General features: G+C 53.5%; 1 protein-coding gene across 6 annotated transcripts in view; it reads left to right on the top strand.

Moving 5' to 3' along the window:
* The window catches only part of LOC106486937 (hexokinase-1), a 40403-nt gene that overhangs the window by 15436 nt on the left and 4253 nt on the right, over positions 1-20714 (top strand). For all 6 annotated transcript variants that reach the window (XR_010884693.1, XM_067299736.1, XM_067299735.1 and 3 more), the window contains 13 exons: positions 3589-3708; positions 5741-5836; positions 7028-7127; positions 7209-7392; positions 9276-9431; positions 10962-11195; positions 12232-12536; positions 12787-12935; positions 13035-13154; positions 14401-14496; positions 15291-15390; positions 17615-17798; positions 20149-20304. Coding sequence is in view for 5 of the 6 variants with exons in the window: in XM_067299736.1 (XP_067155837.1) it covers positions 3589-3708; positions 5741-5836; positions 7028-7127; positions 7209-7392; positions 9276-9431; positions 10962-11195; positions 12232-12536; positions 12787-12935; positions 13035-13154; positions 14401-14496; positions 15291-15390; positions 17615-17798; positions 20149-20304 (2000 nt within the window). In the remaining variant the exon portion in view is untranslated. The remainder of the gene's footprint in view (positions 1-3588; positions 3709-5740; positions 5837-7027; positions 7128-7208; positions 7393-9275; positions 9432-10961; positions 11196-12231; positions 12537-12786; positions 12936-13034; positions 13155-14400; positions 14497-15290; positions 15391-17614; positions 17799-20148; positions 20305-20714) is intronic.

Genomic DNA, 20714 nt, shown 5'->3' with positions numbered 1-20714 from the left:
ACTGCTACATTCTTATGCAGTAGCATGCATCAGATGGCAACTATTGCTCGTAAGTAGCATTGATATAAAAATTTTTGTGGTATCTGAACTACGATAATAAAACACATTCTTCTTAAAGGCTTTTCCCAATATTATTACTTTGTTATCTGGCCGAAAGGGCATGCAGCAGCTTTCCCACGGCGAGGTTTCGGAGGGGAGCTGAGCCGAGCCGAGCTGCCTGTTGCAGGCGGAGGTAGGGAAACAAGTATTCCCACAAATAAGTATGCCCAGCTCGGCACCACCAGCTGTGCCCGGCGCTCCTTTGCCCTTCCCTCAGCAGGCAGCGGCCTCATCCTGGCGTTTCTGCCTCCGGCTTCTCCAAGGCTGCCCAGCCTTGAGGCGCCCCGTGCCGTTGTGTAGCTGAGCCATCCTACTGCTGCTCTGGCTTTGGGAAACTCGCGGAGCAGCCCCTGACTGAAGAAGGGGAAAGGTTTGGGGGCCCCCCATCCCCGGGATCGCGCTCATGACGCCGGTTCGAACGAGCAGCCCAGACGGCGGGCGGTGAGGAGGCAGGTTTGGGATGAAGGCAAGCGGAAGAAGCAGGGGAGGGAGCCTGAAGGAGACATCGCATCTCCGTCCTGTCTTGCGCTGACTCTGTGCCTAGATGGATCAGTGTGCTTTGTCTTGATAATATTTTACTTTTTAAATATCCAAAGGCAATTTGGCTGCTGAGAACCAGTAGCACGGAGCTCAGACTGATCGGCTTTGTCACGGCTTTTAGACTAGAGAAGAGGCAAGCAAGGGCGGCTTCTGCTTACCCTGGGGAGAAGAGACGTAGCTTAGGTCACCCTGGTGGAGATGCAGCCTAGATCATTTCCAGTATTTAAGTACCTGGAAAAGACTGGGAGGATCGTCAGGATTAGATCCAGGTCCTGAGATGTCCCATGACAGAACCTAACCACAGCTGAGCTGTTCCCTGTGCCGTGAGACCTCGCAGGGAAGCGTGACGGATGCCGGGAGGCACCTGAGCAGGTGGTGGTTTGGTCCTGAGGACTCCGACATTCCCGACTCAGGTTCTCCTGAAGCTGCGAGCCAGATTAGTGCAATACTTGCAGCGAACCTCCTGTGCGGTGTAGGTTACTAATGTGCTTTTCAGCAAGCTGTGTCATTAACTTCGGTGAGTTACACGCTTAAAATCCCAAGACATAATCAGCTTATTGGAGGGATCGTGATTTATGGCTTCATGCCTCGCTGGCACAGTTCGTTTTGGTATTTTCTACTCCACTGCATTCAAAGTTCTATTTTTGTCCACCTGTCGGGCACGAGCAGACTTCTGCCATTCCCAGCTGAAGTCAAGGGCAAAACTCCTATTGACTTCAGCAGTATCATAGTGAGTCTAAACTTAGTAAGAAGTCTTCCTCACCAACTCGGAGAATGGCAGTGCGTTTAAGGCTCGATTTACGTGTTGCTTTTTGTGTTCTGCTCACGTCGTTGCCCACCGCACACGATGCCCGGGAGTGGGCAGCGATTTGGGTTTCTCCTCCATCTGCCTGCCCTGTTTTAATGAAATCCGCAGGAACCGCAGAGCGTCGCCTCTCCTGTCCTCGCAGATGTGAGGTTTGGGTGGTATTATGGGCAGTGCATGTATAGATGCTTTCTTGAGTCTCCTTAGGAGCTGGCTAAAACTGATGGTAGCAAAATCAATAAATGCACCTCTCTTTCTTCTCTCCTTTTGAGCAATGTCTTCTTACTGTGCTTTATTAAAAAAAAAAAGGAAAAAAAGAAAAAAAAGAAAGGTTCAGCAAGGTTATGCAGTACGGAGTAGACGCTGCTGCTGTCATGCCACGAACGTGGCTAATGGTTAACTCGCTCTGCCCGTGCGCGCCGCGGCGGCGGGGTGTGCATGCACGCGCCGTGCTGACCGCGGGGCGCTCTCCGCGCACCTAATGAGCTGTGGCGTGTCGCTGCCGGCCCGCCGGGGCGTTCGTCCGCGGAGGAGGCTCTCAAGGGATCGCGCGAGACCCCTCTGCGCCGGGGGCTCGTGGTGCAAGGGAGGGGTTTTGTTGCAAAACTTCTGCTTCCTGCGTGGGCTGCAGTTGGCCCTCAGTTAACATCTGTAGTCCTGGTGGCAGCTGCAAGTTTAGTAGGACCCGAGGGTTTAGCAAGATGGAAGACTTTCCAGAAACGTATAATCCTGTTGCTGCTGTGCTCCTCTTGCAGGAACTGTTGTATTTTGTTGCTTAACTAAAATTCTTCTTTTGGTAACTCCTCTTTCTCTCCCCCTCATCTGGACAGCTGAAAACAGTATTACAGAAGTGCAGTGTGTATTCTTTTCCCAGTCTTTTCCGCTGTGTCTGCTCAGTTAAATGCCCCCGATTTGCCCGGAACAATGAATGGCAGTGTTTCCCCTGGGAAACCACTGTAATTGTGCTTAATCAAATTTGAGCTCGTTTTAGGAATGGGTTGAACTGTGTTCTGTTAAACGTTAATGCTACACATGCCACTTCTTGGCCTGCTTCAGACAGCACAATATTCCTTTTCAGGCTCAGGATTGCTGCAGTCTGTCTGTAGTGCTTTTCTGTCTCTCTGAGATTGTGTGAATCCTTCTGAATAAAGCTGGGAGAGCTCGCTGCAGCCAGCAGCCGGGACGGATACCTGTGTGCGCTCCCTTCCAGTCGTCCCCACTGCTCTGGGCAGTTTTCCCAGCTTCTGCCCACCAAAGCTGCAGCTGGATTTTGCTTCAGGGAGCTAAAACGTGAAGTTATCTTCTGGGGCAAGAGGAGGCTCGTTAATCGGTTTAACATCCATTTGCAGTGTTGGTCAGTTCAAGGCACGGGTGGCTTTTTGGTCCTGGTGCCTACCTGTGTGTATTTGCGCTGTTTTGATGGACAGGGCTTGATCTCTGCCTTGTGAGCGGCTTCGGGCGTTGCAATCCAGCCGAGGGCCTTTCCGAATAGCTGCGAGCGGGAGACCTCCCCGCGTCTCTGCCCGCCTCTTGCACTCACCCGCACGTGCAAATCCTGCTGCTGGAAAACCGGCCCAGCAGCGGCAGGAGCCGCGCAGACAGGCGCGGGACCGGGAAGGCGATGGAGATGTTGATTTAGACGTGTTTTGGGTTGGTCCTGCGCGGTGTTGACTTTGCTGGTCTCAGCAATGCCTGCGTTCAGCAGATGTTGATCTCTGCTGCATCTCTGTAAAAGTGCTTAGCCTTGCATGGGATTCAGTCCCATGTACTCTTCTAAGATGCATCGTCCTGTTAACGAAAGGTTAAAAGAATATTTTGTTCTCCTCCAGTGTTAGGTAGAAGGATTATGGCAGGCGGGAGAGTCACGTGCCTCTTGTTCCAGGAAAAGCATTTTTATATTGGTGTAGAAGATGCCATGCAGAATTAGATGCATTAAAGAACAACTGATTTTGTAACTTATTAATTACTAAGGTGTTAATATTCGCTGCCTCAGAGTTCTGTCACTTACATGTCTTAAAAAAACTTGGAGCAGATACGTTCCCTGCTTCCCCCACCCAGCACAGTTTTCATACTCGGTTTGAAATACTCTCTGCCCTAAGCTATATCTCGATTCATGGTTGTTCTATGTTTTCCCCTTTTTATAGCTTTTTGATCATGTCGCTGAATGCCTGGGAGACTTCATGGAGAAACAACAGATCAAAGACAAGAAATTACCAGTCGGGTTTACGTTTTCTTTCCCGTGCCGGCAATCCAAGCTGGATGAGGTAAGAATGTGTCCCGATTTTCTTAATGTGCAAAAGAGCTACCGTGGTATTAAGCCACGGCTATGAAAGCAGTATCCCAGAAAGGCATCATTTCTGGGAATAAGTGAGTGGTATAGCTCACTGGAAGAGCTGATTAAGAGGTGACGGTGAAGCATGGAGCGTGGCCTCGTGCTGGCTCCGCACGAGATCCTCAGCGTTACGGTTTGCGGCGCAAACACGGCAGCAACTTTGCCTGGCTGTTACAGAGCCTTTTTCACCTCTCCCGGCAGGCCGCAAGCGGAAGAGATGCGGCCCGGCGGCGTTTGCTCAGGTTTTGTTGCGCTCGCTGGACGCAGAAGCCGATGCGGGTTGGGGTCGGCCCTCCGAGGAGCGGTGCTGAGCACTGCCACGGGCTGGGCACTCGGCGCCTCGGGGAGCCGGCGGTCGCCTGCAAGGGAGATCCTGCAAAACGGGCTGGAAATACCCGAGTGACGTTGCTCCGGGTGCAATTCCCGCACTACGATATTCCCCCCCTGTGCCTCGCTGTAGCGTGCGGCTCAGCAGCCGCCTCGTACAGCATTGCCGTGGCAACCGGGCGCCAAATTAGCGCCGGGACCGAGCGGTTGCATCCGTGCGGAGCGCGGCGAGGTTGCACGGCGGAAAGCGCGACCTACTCTTTTAGCTTGCAGTGCTGTAGGCGGGCCGGTGCCCCCGCGCCACGAAGGCTGGTTCTGAGAAAGGTCAGGCGAGGCCGTTATTTTTGCATTATTTGCAAAAATATGCATTATTTTTGTTGCATTTCACGCCACTTGAGCGAGGCCAAGAGCCGAAACACCAACGCAGGGCTCGAATGCGGTGAAAAACGGAGAGTAATTGGTTGGTAAATGCCTGGTCGGCTTCGGCGCGGCTCGGCGAAGGCTCCCGGCCGCAGCAGAGCCGTGCGGGGAGAGCGGGTGCGAAGCCGGGTCGCCCTCAAGCAAAGCTGTGCGGGTGCGTGCGGGGTGCTCGTGCCCGGGCCCGGGTGCCGAAGCACACGGAGACGCAGCCGTGACCGCGCGCTCCGGGGGCGGCTGGGGACGTCAGAGACGCGGAGCTGAGCGTCAGAGGAGGGGTACGATAAGAGACGAGGGAGAGTGTCCCTTAATGAAAAAAGAAGGTACTTTTGGAGGCTGGAAAATGGGTTTGCGGGCTGGATTCGTTCCTGGCTTGCCTCTGCTCCCGGGGGGATCTTCAATCTCTTTAAGACAGTTTGCAGACAGGGAATTCAATATCGGGACTTTTTTTTTAAATTTGATCCATGCTGCATGCCACTTTTTTTTTTTTTTTTTTAACTGTAACCTATCATTTTATACCTGTGTTTTGCTTAGCTTCATCTTAATTTAATTTTTAATTTTGGTCGTTTCTTATTTTTATTCATCCTTGTCAGTATAAAAGTGACTTCTAGCCCTAGATTTGTGTCTAACCGTAACATGTCATGATTTTCTAGGTATGTACATAGTCACTCGTATGTTCAATTTACAGCGAGTGCTGGCAGTTCGCTTTTTGCACACGTATACGCACGCATGTGTATATTTAAGGATTTTAACCCGTGCTACACTTCTAGTGTTTGCCTTAACCCGTGGGCGCCGTCCCACGGTGAAACAGGCCCCGGCGATCGTGCCCGGCTGCCTCCCGCTCCTGCAGATGCCCCCCGTCCCTTCCCTTTAGTCTTTCTCTGAGAGCAGCCAATTTCTGTGGCCCCAAAGGATTAAATGGTTTTCCGAGAAAAACTGTTGAGGAGTAAGAGGAAGAAGAGCAGGCTGAAGAGATAAATGTGAACAAAACGCTTCCTAGCAAGGGAGAGGGGAAAACGTTTCCCATCTCTCCAGCGACTGTTGATGAGGGTCAAAGACCATCAGTTGTCCCAGGTTGGGTTGGTAGGTCACGTCAGAAGAGAGACCTGAGGATGCGTTTGAAGTACAAATGTCTTGTTTTCAAAGAAGAAGAATAAAGTCACGGCTGCGTCTCGGCTCGTGCCGGCCCCGTGGTCAGCGTGGCTCTGCTCTTCCCTCAGGGCGTCCTGATCACCTGGACGAAGCGCTTCAAAGCGAGCGGCGTGGAGGGAGCCGATGTCGTGAAGCTGCTCAACAGGGCCATCAAGAAACGGGGGGTAAGCCGCGCTTTCTTCGCGTCTCGTTCTGTGTCCAGGCAAGCTGGCGTGCTGCTCAGTCGCAGAGCCCCGTTTCTGCGCTGATCCCAGCGACGGTGTGGTCTGCCGTCCCGCCTGGAGACGTGCGTTTTGGGGCCAGCATCCCGCGCTCCCGCCATCCCCTTTCCCGACGGGCAGCGGGAGCGGCGACGTTGTGGCACCTCGCTGGCAATCTTCAGCGATTTTATCACCCTCCAAAACCTGAGAAATTGCTGTGCTTTTGGTGGCACCTGCTCCCAAGAAGCTGCACATCATGGTTGGGGTTGGTCTTGCCCAGCTTGGTGCGGGCAAGTTGCAGGCTTCGGGGGGGGTTTCGAGCTCAGTGTTGCCCCCCAAAGTTCCTCAACGCTGACTTTATAGGGGTGACTTGGTTGCTGATTTAGACAAGTACCAAGGCACCTAGCGTTAGATGAGACCAATCTGGGCTCGTGCGACTCTTGCAGCCAGGCAATATGTTGACGACTCAAAATCCAGATCCATCGCGACCAGGGCAGTATTTGCTCCGGGCGGCAGTGGACTCTTAAGCAAGTCTGAGTTTGACCGTCACCAAACAGCATTACTGTAGTCCGTTACTGCGTCAGACCTGGGAGCAGGGAGAGTAACGCACCAGAGCGCCTGGAAGGGAATGGTTGCATATCGCTCTGATAGTCTAGCATTATTTGCTTACATGCTTCTATTGAAGTCTTTGCTTGAAATAAGCATCCTAGATGTTTTAAGTGAATTCCAAGAGAAATAGGCACCTTGGGAATATTATCTAGACTGACTCCTCAAAAAACTGTAACAAATCGCTTCATGATCTTTTAATTGCACAGTTCCTTCCTCTCTCACGTGTGCACCTTTTCCTTTTCTTTCCTGTTGTAAGGGTGTTTACCTGACAGCAGGGTCTTTGCTCTCTGCAGGCTGCTCTGCTGCTGCTGCTGCTGCTCATGGTTTGCCTGGTGCATTAATCTGCTCTGTGTTCTTGGATATGGGAAAGGGATTGACAGACAGAGCAGATGATGTTTAAAAAAAATGCAGCTGTCATGTTTAGACATATGGTTTATCTGCCCTTAACTGGGGAAATTGGTGGGTATAAGCAGGGCTGGTGATAACCACAAGTGGTGTTTTCCGGAGAAGCCGTATGGTACAGGTAATGCTGTGTTCCCCCGTCAGGACTACGACGCGGATATCATGGCAGTGGTGAACGACACCGTCGGGACCATGATGACCTGCGGCTTTGACGACCAGCGTTGTGAAGTTGGCCTGATCATTGGTAACACACACCGCTGCTGCAGCAGCGTGCGCGCGGCTTGCTGCTTTGAGCGGCTCGTTCCCTGACGTCCTTTCCCTAAAGGCACGGGCACCAACGCCTGCTACATGGAGGAGATGAGGCACATCGACCTAGTGGAAGGCGACGAGGGGAGGATGTGCATTAACACGGAGTGGGGGGCCTTCGGGGACGACGGCTCACTGGAGGACATCAGGACCGAGTTCGACCGCGAGATCGACCGCGGCTCCCTCAATCCTGGAAAGCAGCTGTAAGTGAGGCTTTTGTTTGCGAGCTTTCTGGCTTCTGCTGATGGGTGGTGTGATCCAGGCGAAGTTACTCCCTCTCAGGAGGGCCAGAGGGGCCCCGTGCAGCCTGGAGCGGTGGCTGAGGACCACCCGGAGCTCCTGCCTGGTGGGCAGGTGGCTGGGAAGAGGACCGGGGCTCTCCTGAACCCTGAAGAGTTTGCTCTTTGCTTCGGAATTGCACCGTTAGCAGCCGCTGGAGCGGAGGGCACCCTCCCCGGGAAGTGCGGGATCTGATCAGGGTTATAAATGTCCCTGTTAGGGCTATGGGTATTTACTTTGTCGGCTCCGGTTCACAGCTTATCGCTGTGGTTCTGGCCTGAGCCAGGTGATTAAAATTAACTCAGGCTTGCTTGTTATCTTAATTATTGCGCTGAACAGGGAGGGGGAGCAAACTCTGAGGCAGAGCGGCTACCTTGCAAGGGCCTATTAGCGTCCCAGGCTGCCTGTGTTATCTCAGATCTCGTCTCAAATTTGCATTTGATTTATTCAGTAATTCAGATGCACCTTGTCTTCAGAGTCGTGATTTGTTTCCACGCTCTCCCCATTTATTTCCCGTCAGCTCTAGCCCCATCCTGCTCCTGCTTTTCAAGCAGGTCTCGAGCCCTCACTCAGTCCAGCCACAGCTCGGATGTCCGTAACGTTTCTGATCCCACCGGTGCCTTGTCATTTTTTTGTTTTGTTTTGTTTTTTCCCCCCTTTTGCCTTGCCTGGCAGTGTTGGGGGAGCTGAGGGAGACCAGAGCTGAAGGTCAGAGGGGCTCATCAGCGGTGTTTTGAAGCGCTGGGCTGGGGGAGCCATCTCTTTGCAGAGCCAGGTCCCAGAGCGCGGTGGTGGGTTCAAAGCCGGTGGAGGAAGGCAGGCCCAGCACGCGCGACCCCAGGGAAGACCCAGGAGGAGCTGGGGTAGTCCGAGGTGGGGGACAAACGCGGTGACAGCCCTCATGTAGCTCAAGGGTATCTGCAGAAAGGAAGGGGATATGCTGCTCGCTGAGGATGGGACAAGTAGCTCTTCCTCAGCAGCAGAAGGAAGATTTTGGCCAGACGTAGAGACAAACTGTTTAATGCCGAGGGTAAGGCAGCGCTGGAAGAGGGAGGCTGTGCCACCTCCATCCCTGGAGCTTGTTAAGGACGGGTTGGACAAAGGTCTGGTGCTGGTGAGCGTGTCTAGCATTGACCATGGGGAGAGAAGATAGACTAGAAAGCCTGCAAGTCCCTCCCATCCTCACTTTCTGCGGTTTCGGGAACATCTTATATTACTGAAGAATCTCCAAAGTCACCTTTGCTTGTGGAGGCAGTAAAAATGAGAGGGGGAGTGTGAGGAGTCACAGCAGATGGATGGGTGCCAGCTGGAAACGAGTATTTGTGTTTGATTTAATTCGTTATGTGCTTTAATTTATTAAAGATGTTCTTGCTTCTTTTGTGACTGCTTTCCAGTTGTTTGATCAGCGCTGTTTAAAAAAAAAAAAAAATAGAAAAAGGGGGGGCCTGGCATAAATTCCCCCCGCTTGCCGGTTCAAAGCCTGTTCAGTCTGGTGTAGCGAGGCCTTGCTTGGTGTTCGCCTGGACCCTTCCTGGCGAGCAGGCCCTGCGCTGCGGGAGCAACGCGCTTGGCTTGGCTGCAAGGAGCAAGCAGGGCCCCTTTGCAAGGCGGGCGCTGGGCATGGCCACCAAAGCGATAGGGTTTCAGCCTTCATTGACGTGTAGGTGCGGTTTTTGGCTCTCATGCGATGAGCGTGTTTTCCAGCCCGTGCTCCCTTTTCGGCTTGCTCTTTGAATTCAGCGGTTGAAGAATATTTTGAGTAAAACCGGAGTTTGCCCATGGTGACTGCTGCTGTCCTTCCCTCCAGGTTTGAGAAGATGGTGAGCGGGCTGTACATGGGGGAGCTGGTCAGGCTCATCCTGGTGAAGATGGCCAAGGAGGGGCTGCTCTTCGAGGGGAGAATCACCCCTGAGCTTCTGACCAAAGGGAAGTTTGAGACAAAGCACGTTTCTGCCATAGAAAAGTGAGTACCTCTCCCTTTATCTCCCCTAATGGCTCTGAACGTCAGTCTTCTGGTGCCCCCTTTATGGGGGACACACTGTGGTGAGGGTGGTTGCCACCGTGGCCCACCTGAGCCCACCAGCACCCTCTCCTCCAAGCTTCAAAGGCAGGTTTTGGCAGCACACTGGTGGTGGTGCTGCCCTTTTCCTGGGATTTACTGCTGGTAAAAGCCTGCCGTGGGGTGGGAACGGCTGTGAAACCCGAGGCTGAGCCTTCCTGCAGGGACGCCAGCCTCCTCGTCTGTGTGCACGGCGCTGCCGCTCGCAAGCCGCCGATGTCCCTGCACCGCCACTAAACGTGGGAGTGAGTTGGCTGAGGGCCTCCTGCGAAATGCTTGTGTTGCTCCTTGCCGTCTCCATGAGATCGCCGGGCAGGGAGAAAATACGTGGGACAAAGAAGCCGGAGCGCTCGGCCGCGGCGGCGGCAGCGGCGGGTGCTACGTGCCGACCTCCCAGCTATGTGCTGGTTGGTTTGCTGCAGCGCTGTCGCCCTTTCGCTCAGCGCTTACTGGCTGTTAAAATTCGCATCGCTGGGGCTGCTTGTGCTGTATTCGTCAGGCCAGCTTTGCCTTTGGAAAAGCTTCTGGGTTTTGTGCACGTGTGCAGAGGTAATGTTGGCTGAGCGCAGCGCCCAGGGGACAGCCGGTAACTTCTGCCAGCCTGTTGCGCCCTGCCTTGTGCTCGTACCCCTGCAGACTGCTTATCTAAGCAGCTTTCCACTCAGCCTGTGGATCCATCTGTCTTAACCACAGAGGTCTGGGTGGATCTGATGCAGTGTTAAACAACGGTGGAAAAAATGGGGGGTGGAAATCGGCCAGGGACTTTGGTTGCTGAGAGCAAAATTTGACCTGAAATTCCACCCCGCACCCCAAAGAGCACCTTGGTTATAAGTACGGGGCAGTTTCCGATTTCTGACCGTCGCTAGTGAGATGCAAGAGCCCTTGAAAGGATGCGTGGGGTGTAGTTAGTAATGACAAGATACGCACACTGCGTTTTTCTCTTTTTCTTGAATGTGACTGAGCTGGATGTGGGGGGACTTTCGTCAGAAGCTTTGCTCTCAGGCTGGGTGCTAACGTGGGAAACCTCAGTGCAAGAGGCAAACATTCAGCGAGGCTGTAAAAGTCTGAAAAGAGACCCATTAGATCACTTGGGCAGCTTGAGCTCTGGGTTTTGTTCTTCGTGCTGCGCTTAATTTATCCAGACGTAGAAGCATGCGAGTGTGGGATTAGTTGTAGGCTCAGGACTTTGCTGGCGCTTGCAGCTCTGGCGAGGAGAAGCTGTTTGAAGTTCCCAGCGTCAGTGTGATGAAAATGCATTTAATTTCCCCAGGCTGTAGAAGTGCCCGGAGGGGTCGTTGCTGATTTCTCTCCAACGCCCTTCTCAAACCCTCTGTGGGGTTACCGCACGCGGGGCCACCCGTGGTGGGACATGCCTCAGTCCTGCTTTTCACCGCTTCCCCCTAAAGCGCGCGCTGCGAAACCCTCTCTCCGCAGGAGCAAAGAAGGCCTGAGCAAAGCCAAAGACATTTTAACCCGCCTGGGAGTGGAGCCGTCGCACGAGGACTGCGTGGCCGTCCAGCACGTCTGCACCATCGTGTCCTTCCGCTCGGCCAACCTGGTGGCCGCCACGCTGGGCGCCATCCTCTGCCAGCTGCGCGACAACAAGGGGGTCGGCCGGCTCCGCACCACCGTGGGCGTGGACGGCTCCCTCTACAAGATGCATCCGCAGTAAGTCCCGCGCCGCTCCGGAGACCTCCCGGGAGGGGGGTCGCTGTGAGCAAAACCCAGGGACTGGGCTTTCAGGAGACCTTCGTTAACGTGGCTTGATTGCTATTTGCAGTTTGAACTCGGCTGTTTTGAGAAAGACTGTGTTTAACACCGTTTTTCAGTCTTTCTGAAGATCCTCTTGGAAAAATCGGTGCTTACGCTTCCATGCCTTTTTAAAAACAATCTAGCGTGGTCTTTTTTCCCCCTTTTTTTGAAAGCTACTTTTTAAACCAAACAGTTGTTGGGGTTTATGTAAAATTCGGGGAGGAAGCTGAGCCCTTCTGCGCAGGGTTGTCCCAGTAACCTGGCCGCGTCTGTTTGGCGAGAGTTTTGGCGTCAAAAACGACGCAGCCGCCCCGGCCCCTAATCCCGCCGGCCTTTGGGAGTAGCTGCTGGCCTCCGCCTGCGTGGACAGGGCTCGGGCATAAGTGTTTCCAAGGTCAGAAGAAGGAAACTGAAGAAATAGGTGGTATGCAGGTATGGTCTGTGCACGGGTGCCAAAACGCTTTCCTTCAGGAAAGGAAAATGAGGCAGTTTTCAGTCTCGCCTGTAGGATTTGGCTGTAGGAGCGTGAAGCGGGGGGAGTACGCAGCGTACAGGACGTACCTTGGTACTGGAGCTGGCTGGAAGGGCTGAGCGCTTTTTGGGGGGAAACTTTTGAAAAAAGCAAAACAATTTTATTTCCAATTTGTCACTGTTTGGTTGAAAAAGGTGGGATTTTTTTAGTTAAGAAAAAACCATAAAATTTTGGCAAGCAAAAATTTCCAAGAGAATTATTCTGGCCAGTTTTTTTAGGAGGGGACAGGATCTAGGGTGCTTGAAGGTGGCAGGTGTGGGCGCGTAGCCCAGAGGCACCTCGTTTGCCTCGAAGAGGACGGGCTGTTCCTGGAGCTCGGCGCTGCTCGCCCCCCTCGTGCGTTTCGGTCCGCGCTGGCCGCGCAGCCGTTTGAGGTGGAGGTGGAGGAGCGGCGGGCTCGCAAGCGTCCCTTCCCCGCAGGTACGCCCGGCGCTTGCACAAAACCACCCGGCGCTTGGTGCCCGACTCGGACGTGCGGTTCCTGCTGTCGGAGAGCGGCAGCGGGAAGGGGGCGGCGATGGTGACGGCGGTGGCTTACCGGCTCGCGGAGCAGCACCGGCTCATCGACGAGACCCTGGCCGAGTTCAAGCTCACGCACGAGCAGCTGCTGCAGGTGAAGAAGAGGATGAGGACAGAGATGGAAGCAGGCCTGAAGAAGAAGACCCACGACACCGCCAAAGTGAAAATGCTGCCCACCTTCGTCCGCAGCACGCCGGATGGGACAGGTAGACCCTGGGCAGCTCTTGGCTTTCCAGAGTGGCTGACCAAGTTTGTCCTTTTTCTGCAGAAGCTGCTGGGTGGGTGCTCCCTTGTTAATTGAAAAAAGGGGAGGAAAAATAAAAAAGGAGGTCTGGAATAAACAGAGCAGCACCTAAAACCTTCGCGTGATAGACACCTTCCACCTTCTGGGGGGAGAAGTGCACCTCTTTTTCCAGATTTCATTTATCCTATTCTTTTACCCCTATTCCTTTACAGAGAATGGAGACTTTCTGGCACTTGACCTTGGAGGAACAAACTTCAGAGTTTTGCTGGTGAAAATCCGCAGCGGTAAAAGGAGAACGGTGGAAATGCACAATAAGATATACGCCATTCCTGTAGAAGTGATGCAGGGAACTGGAGAAGAGGTGAATTTGTGTGCTCCTCTTTTGCAGCACTGCTGCTTTTTAAGTACACGCTCAAGTGTAACATGTACAAATTCAAACGTGTGACTTCTCTCTTTCAAGCTGTTTGATCACATCGTTACCTGCATTTCTGACTTCCTGGATTATATGGGAATAAAAGGTGCACGGCTTCCTCTTGGCTTCACGTTCTCCTTCCCTTGCAAACAGACCAGCTTGGATGCTGTAAGTTCGTTAGTATCTTTCAAAGCTGCTCTTGTGCTTATGCCAGGCCTGAATATCCGCCTTCCCATCACCTACGTGATACTTACGGGAAGGGTGTACGAGGGCAGGGTTCGTGCTCTCCCCCTGATCAGTACAGCTGCTCCTTTATGCGCCTATAAATAGCTCCTTTGAAGGCAGTAATGCAAATGCTACTCAGCCCATGGCGGTGGCGGGCGATAGCATTCAAATTTCCCATGGCAGTGATATTCCCTTTCTTAAGTATTGTCATTTTTCCAGTCGTTTTTCCTGGAGCCCCTGGTTTTGCGGGCTGTCAGCGGAGTCGAGGTCCAGCTGTGCCTGCTGCCAGCGACCTGCCTCCGGCGCTGCCTGCAGCGTGTCGAGCCCCCGCCGCGGCCCCTGGGGCGCCCTTTTCCTCTTTGCTCCCTGTGACAGTGGTTAGCTCATTAACTCCCACATATCCCCACCTGTGCACCTGCCCTTCCACTTAGCACTTCTTTTCTTTTTCTTTTATTTATTTATTTATTTTATTTTTTTGAAGAAAGATCTCTCTTCTGTCACAGCTGCCTTTGGACTCTGTTGCATTTTATGCTTTGCGCAATAGCGCTGTCTCCTGGTCATATTTTTTTTAGTGAGCCATGCCACAGTGTTTTGGGGAAAAAGTAGTTTCCCAGTCTCAAATGCTGGCATCTGATGTTCCCCTTTTTCATTTTCCATCTTTGGGCAGGATGTTGAATGATTCAGTCCTGGAAATTTGGAGGCTAGGCATAATTAGTGGTTTTAGGTGCAAAGTTCCAAAGATACAGAGATCTTCCTCCTTTACAGAGACTCTTCTGTGCAACTTCATGCTGAAGTGTTTGAAATGTTATGCGTACAGAATAAAATTGGAGTGTTAGCAAAAATAAGATGAATGTTCATGTGTAAGGAAGGAGAAAATAGACAGTGATGTTAGGAGCAGCATTCAGATGTCCAGCTCCCAAACACAGCTTTGCACGTGTGTGGCCATAAATACTCTTGGCCACTGGCTGGGGATTGTGGGGCCAGAGCTGCAGCATGCAACAGCCCTTGGTCACTTGGCTGTGTGAAGCACGGTTATGATTTTGTGCTCTTACGGGCCAGGGAGGTGGGTAAATGCAGGGAAATTATCAGACAGAAACGCTCGGTGATTCTCCCTCAGGGGATTGCAGGATTTGGAGCAGTCTACTGTGCACAAGGAAATTTAATAATAAAGTATTTTCTTTCTTTTTAGGGTATCCTGCTCAATTGGACAAAAGGATTTAAAGCTACAGACTGCGAGGGAGAAGATGTGGTGTATTTGCTCAGAGAAGGGATCAAAAGAAGAGAGGTGATTTTTTTTAACTTTATTTATTTATTTTTCTCTCCCTCCTACTTCTCTCCCGGCTCCAGAACTGGCAGACCTCGCGGGCCAGGCCAGCTCTCTCGCCCAGGGTTTGTGCGCCTCGGGGCGACCAGCCGTGCCCCCCTTTCCACGCAGAGGGGGTTTGCCTTGCGGCGGGTCCAGGGGCTGCACAAAAGGTGTCCGGCAGCCCTGTTGGATGTTCTGGAGAAAGCGGAATTTCTCAATGTGGTGATTTTTAAGAAGGTTTCTCAGCACACCCTAAATGAGTTTCCCCCCTTACCCTTGTTCTTGGAAAAGGCTCACACAGCTTAGCTGAAACTTTCTAGGAAGGGGAAGAAAAATGCCTGGGAGAGGGCACTAAGTAGTAAGTTGGACAAATTTTTGTGAGCAAGTGAAAAGAGGCTCTTACAAACCTTAGCTACTGGATTTGCTGCCGGCACTGCTGCAACACGAATGGCAATAGCCATCCACAGCGTGCCTACATGAGAGGTCTGTATTGGAGCGTGCCTAAGCCAAAGTCAACAGGCAGGATTATACTTTCTTCTGGTGTCGTAGCCTATAGTACAGCACGTGAGGAGCTCAAGCTACCTGCTGGTGGATTAAGTTCCTGTTTCTGCATGTGTAAAATCCAGGGCAGTACTTTCAGTTTCTTGTTCCCAGTGTGTTTTGCCGGTGTCCTCTTTCACGTGCTCTTTTTGTGTCCCCTTTTGTGTCACAGGTTGCCCCCAAACGGTAGTCGCTCTGCAAAGATCTCACTGGGTTATTTCTCTTTTCCACAGGAGTTTGACTTGGATGTGGTGGCCGTGGTGAACGATACGGTTGGCACAATGATGACTTGTGCCTATGAAGACCCGAACTGTGAAATTGGACTCATCGTGGGTACGTGCTAGAGCTGCTTCTTATTCAGCTCTTTTTTCTTACTAAACAGCGCTGTTGTATAAAGCAGGCAGACTCCTGGGAGGAGTTGGGGTCCGGGTGCCGGGGTCAGGATGCAGCCCCAGCGTGGTGCCAGGTTGCGTGGAGGCAGGCCGCGCTGTACATGGTGCTGGTGGTGTCCTCTGCGGTGGGGTGGCAAAGGTCTGTCTGTGTACTCCCATGGAGACATCCCCGTGGTCAACTGAAAACGTAGCTATGGCGTCCAGGAGTGAAAGGTTTCGAGACCACCAGATATTCCCTCAAAAGCCAGCCACGTGAAGGAGCTGGGAGCAAAATTCAACAGCCAGCTTAGCCCTTGGTCACTGGAGATGTGCATGGGCTGCAGTGCTGAACAAACCCTGCCTGCTTTGACTTGGAGGGTGTCCTGCTTCTCCGGCAGCGTGCATCGGTGGGCACGCGTAGCTCCGCCGGCTCGCTAGAGTATGTGTTAGTCTAGCCCACGACAGCTCTCCCTGCCGGGGTGCTGAGAGCGCCCGCAGCTTGCCTGGAGCACGTGGTCTCTCAGAATAAACGCGTGAAGCAGAGCCGTGCGTTCCCGAAAGGCACGTGATACCGAGCGCTGCTAGACTGAGCGCGGCGGCTGACAGCTCCCTTCCCGGCCGTAAGACAGCTGAAGTAATCCCGCAGGGCACGGCTGGTGCCATCTGCAAATTCCGTGCTCGGGGCGCCTGCGGCACGCGGCGACATAAATTCCCAAGAGAAGTACGTTCTCGGGGCCTTGCCCGGCGAGGAAGAGAAGGTCCCACGGTGGAGATCTCCCCTAAAGAAGGGGACAAGGCAGCTGTGAGCGTAAGGAGGCCTTTAAGTTGCAGAGCGGCTCTTAGGGCCCTTAAGAGCCTGCACAGGGGCACAGTCGGTCTGCTCTGCCTGGATTTAAAGCAGGTGGGGTGCAGGACTTCCCCCTTGTTGCTTGGCAGGGAGTAACCTTCCAAGGACAAGTCCACGTCATGCTGGTGCCCCTTGGCACCGCGCTGAAATAGGAGAACCAGTGCTTTGGGTCTCTTCTGCTGAATGCTTGGGAAGCTCCTGCGGATGAGACCGGGCTCTGCTCTTCCTCCACTGGCAACAGGAGAGCTTAACATTAAATTAATTAACGTTAACATTAATTGACATTAGCTGACATTAAACATTATCTGCACAGAATCTACAACAGCAGATTAGCTACTGTTTGTGTCACAGTATTGTAAAAAATACAAAGAAACATCGATTTGCCAATATAACTGAAGCAGAATCTGTGCTGCGACACTTAGAGTTGCAAAGGCAACTTCAGGAAAACTTTTGCTCTGGGTGGCAGCGAAAGCTGCGTCTATCCGCTAATGCAGCTCTGCTCCCTGCGGCCTCCTCGCGCACGGAGCACTTGGTAATCGCCACGCTCCTTGGGACCCCCTTGAACAGCATCGGCCGTGGCATCGTTTCAACACGGGAGTGACCTTCCTGTCCGAGAATCGCTTTAAGCGATTGAATTTTGTGCATCAGAAAAAAACAAGCAAGAACTAAAAAATACCCTGCCATTAGCCAGTAAAATCCCTGGGGGTTTTCTTTGCCTCGTGGCTCAGAGCTCCGGCAAATTTTCCCTTGAACTGTGTGGGTCCTCGTGCTTTGTGAAAGGTGCCTCCTAACTTCCAAAACCGGGGTCGTTGCTTACCGTGGTTTTGGGCTCAGAAGCGCCTGGGAGTGGGCCTGCCGGAGGGGCCGCGCTGCTTCTCCTCCACCGAGGACGTGGGTTTGCTTTGCCCAGTTGTGGGCATCTGAACGAGGTGCCGACAGGGGGAGCCTGCTCCTTCTGGCCGCACTTCGTGGTCAACGGAAAGGGAGAGGTCTCCGCAGAAGGTGCTTCAGCCCGGCGACCATCTGAAGCGCTCTGTGGAGGTCTCTCTCCCTTTCTTGCTAAAGGCAACCAACTGCACATCCCATTTCTGAGCCTAAATTTAGGCAGGCTGAATCCTGCACGGGGAACTGCTGGGCTCCTTGCTGCAGTAACTCGTGCAGTATTGGCCTCCCTTGATGTGGGATTATTGAAGAAGGTTTGTGGCCATGCTGAGAAACGACTTCACCGTTCAGAAAACGCACGTTCAAGATCCACCAGAGGTTTTGTCACGGCTCTCGTGCTTGTTCCAGTGTTGTTTTGATTCAAAAAAAGAGTAATTTCAGTGTTTGCTTGTTTCAGGAACTGGCAGCAATGCCTGTTACATGGAAGAGATGAGGAACGTGGAGATGGTGGATGGCGAGCAGGGAAGGATGTGCGTGAACATGGAATGGGGAGCTTTTGGGGATAACGGATGCCTGGACGACATCAGGACAATATACGACAAGGCGGTTGATGACTATTCACTAAATGCTGGCAAGCAAAGGTACCGCGTGACAGCCGGGCAGACTGCTGTGCTAAGAACAAGCCAGACGGTCTCAGACGTTTTTAAGAGATAATTGGATTTCTCCCAGTCAGAGAAGAGAGTGTGCAAGAGCGGCAGATGACTGTGCTGTCCTGTGGGATCGCCCTCGTCTGCCCTTCTCCCGGTAGCTGCTTTTTTTCTCATTTCCAAAAGAGCAGACAGCTACGACCTTCTCTCTGCTGTGGTCGGTCTATTGGCAATCGATGTGGCTATCGTTGTCAGGCGGTTTTGCAGCCGCGTCCCTGCGTTTCCCTTCCAAGAGCCCGCGGTGCGTTTAGCTACGGCTGCGTTCGGATGGGCCGGGCAGAGCGTCTGCCCGGAGCTTATTTGCTGCCGCTGGGCTGCAGCAAGGCTTTTGGTGAGAGCTCCAAGAGTCTTGCAGTTACTAAGGGGCTCTTTTTCTCCTCCCCTGTTGTGCCGAAAGGGATAAGACGGCTTGTTGTTCCTTTGCTGATGGTCTCTGGTGTAATCTCTTTTAGCTGAACTCTTTGCAGAGGGTTCGCCTCTAGAAACCCTCAGCCTAGGCCAGCCAGCATGGTCAGCGTGAGGCCGTCCGGAGCTTTTTAGCAGCTGCAGATAGCTCTTGTTTCAGGCAATTTGCTGGATGAAGTACCTCATGGTAGAGGACCTGTCCGTCGGCCCTGGAGGCTGGGTCCCAGCTGGGGGGTCCGGCTCGCGCGTGGGTATGTTGTTCCCTGCCCCCTTCAAGAAAGGGCTGCCGAGGAGGTGGAATTGGCATCGTTGCAACCCGGCTGAGAGCGCTGAGGTTGCTGCCTGCCCAGACTGCTGTTTTTTTTTGTTGTTTTTTCCCTTCTCTCTCCATAATTTTTCACAGCAATGCTTTGATGCCAGGGTAATGGGGCTATTAAAGAGACTGTGCGACTAAAGTAAATCTGACTGCAGACCTGGGAGATGCAGATAAGTTGGCAGGTTCCTTGCAAAGCTCTTGAGAGGGTGGGAGGACACGAACGGACCCAGAGAGATGGAAACTGCGAGAGCCCTGCGCAGCAGCTGAGTCAGCCTGGAATAAGCTGCCAGAGGTGGCGGTGGAGACCGCTGGGGGAGTAATTTATTCTGGGAGCAGCTAGGCACTTAAGAGGGAGGACGCTCGCCGGGTACAAGCCCGAGACAGTTCACAGTCTTAAATGGACTGTGTGGCCCGCGTCCAGGGTGGGATGGTGCGCCGGGCTCGGCTTCAGCCGGGACAAAGCCCCCGCTTAGCGTTTCAGGAGGCGATCTAAAAGCTGCCAGGGCGATGCATCACCAGATGTACTGCTCGATAAATGGGAAAGCGCTCAGTCCTCCTTGTGAAGGAGAACTGGCCTCGGTCACGGAGCACAAAGCGCTCCCTCCAAAGGAGCAGGATGCCGGAGGAGAGCAAAGCAGGCTCCTGCCTTCCTTGGCACGGGACTGCCGGGCACAGCTCCTCGGTGGGCACCGGGAGCAGGCGTGCGGGCGAGCAAAGCCCGGGCGGCCCGCGCTCGATTTCCAGGGCGCAGGGTTTGTCCCTGTAGTCTCAGGCTCCGCTCACGGCGAGGAACGAACTCTCGCATCTGTTGGCTTAGGGTGGAGGAGCCGAAACTTCACCAGAAGCTTTGAGCCCGGTCTCTTCCTTCCGGCCCCGTGGCTTCCTTCCCGCTGGCGTCTCCATGCCCCGGGAAACGCTGGGTGCCCGTCCCTGGCCGGTGCCTCTGGACGGGCAGCGCGCACGAGGCCAAGGAGCCGCGGTGGAAAGTGGTGCCAGAAATTCCCTCTCTCCGGTCCGGAGGCAGGCCTGCAGGGGGGAAGCTCTGGTCCTGCCTGCAGTTGGGGCGTGAAAGCGCGGTTCCTCCTTACTGATTCTGGGCTACCGCTTCCTTACCGAAAACCAGGTGCTGGAATGAACCGCTCCGTAACAAAGCACAAGTTAACCTCATTCCCCTGGCTTGCTAGTTCACACCTTATATCATGGTCAGCAATCCTGGGAAAATGCTCGAGAAGCTCCTGAATGCCAGACGTCAGGGATGAGCTTGCCCGCGCTCAGCGCTGTTGCTGCAGGGCGCTTGGGGACTTTAGCCTTGCAGCTCTGCGCTTGCCGTGGGGTGGAAATACTGGCCGTCACCGATGACCGCTGAGCTGGGGGAAAACGGCGGCGAGGAGCAGACGAGGCGCTTGCCGATGGGCTCGTGAGCTTTCCCGCTGCGCCTTCGTGGTTTTTTCCCGCCTCATTTCCGTAATAAACGGCTGCTCCGCGTGAATCGGGTTGCGCTTCTCGTGTCGCGTCGTGGGCGAGCAGCCTCCCCCTGAGACGCGCTGCCGCCTCCTCTTGCAGGTACGAGAAGATGATCAGCGGCATGTACCTGGGGGAGATCGTCCGCAATATTTTGATCGACTTCACCAAGCGGGGCTTCCTGTTCCGCGGTCAGATTTCGGAGACGCTGAAGACCAGGCACATCTTCGAAACCAAGTTCCTGTCTCAGATTGAGAGGTGAGAGCCCGGCACAGGCGGCTGCTCAGAGGCAGCGGCGCGGGACTCGCCTGGCCGCCCTGGGAGCCGCAGCTGGGGAACGCGGTTCGGTTCCCCAGGGATCACTGTGGCTTCGGCTGTAAGGAAGAGCCTGCGCGTAAGCAGGACGACGCTCTAAAGCGTCAGCTGGATTTCTGCATTTCTGCACAGCTAAATCACGGCCATGGCTGTGAAAGGTTCCCGTATTGCATCACTTTCTTTACTTGTTTATAAGTCCAGCCGTTTGCTTGTGCCCCTTGTGCGTGCGAACCTTGGAGCTGTAATTACTGAGCTGAATGAGTGCTATCCGCTTATTCCCCACTGTACATTTTTAATCGTGTCTTTATTGCTGGGGCTCTGCATCTTAAAGTAATCTCAAAGCCTACTGAGTC

This window comes from Apteryx mantelli, chromosome 7 (genome assembly GCF_036417845.1).
Source record: "Apteryx mantelli isolate bAptMan1 chromosome 7, bAptMan1.hap1, whole genome shotgun sequence".
NCBI lineage: Eukaryota > Metazoa > Chordata > Aves > Apterygiformes > Apterygidae > Apteryx > Apteryx mantelli.
Note: the sequence above shows the minus strand (reverse complement) of the source record. Positions and strands in the feature narration are given on the sequence as shown.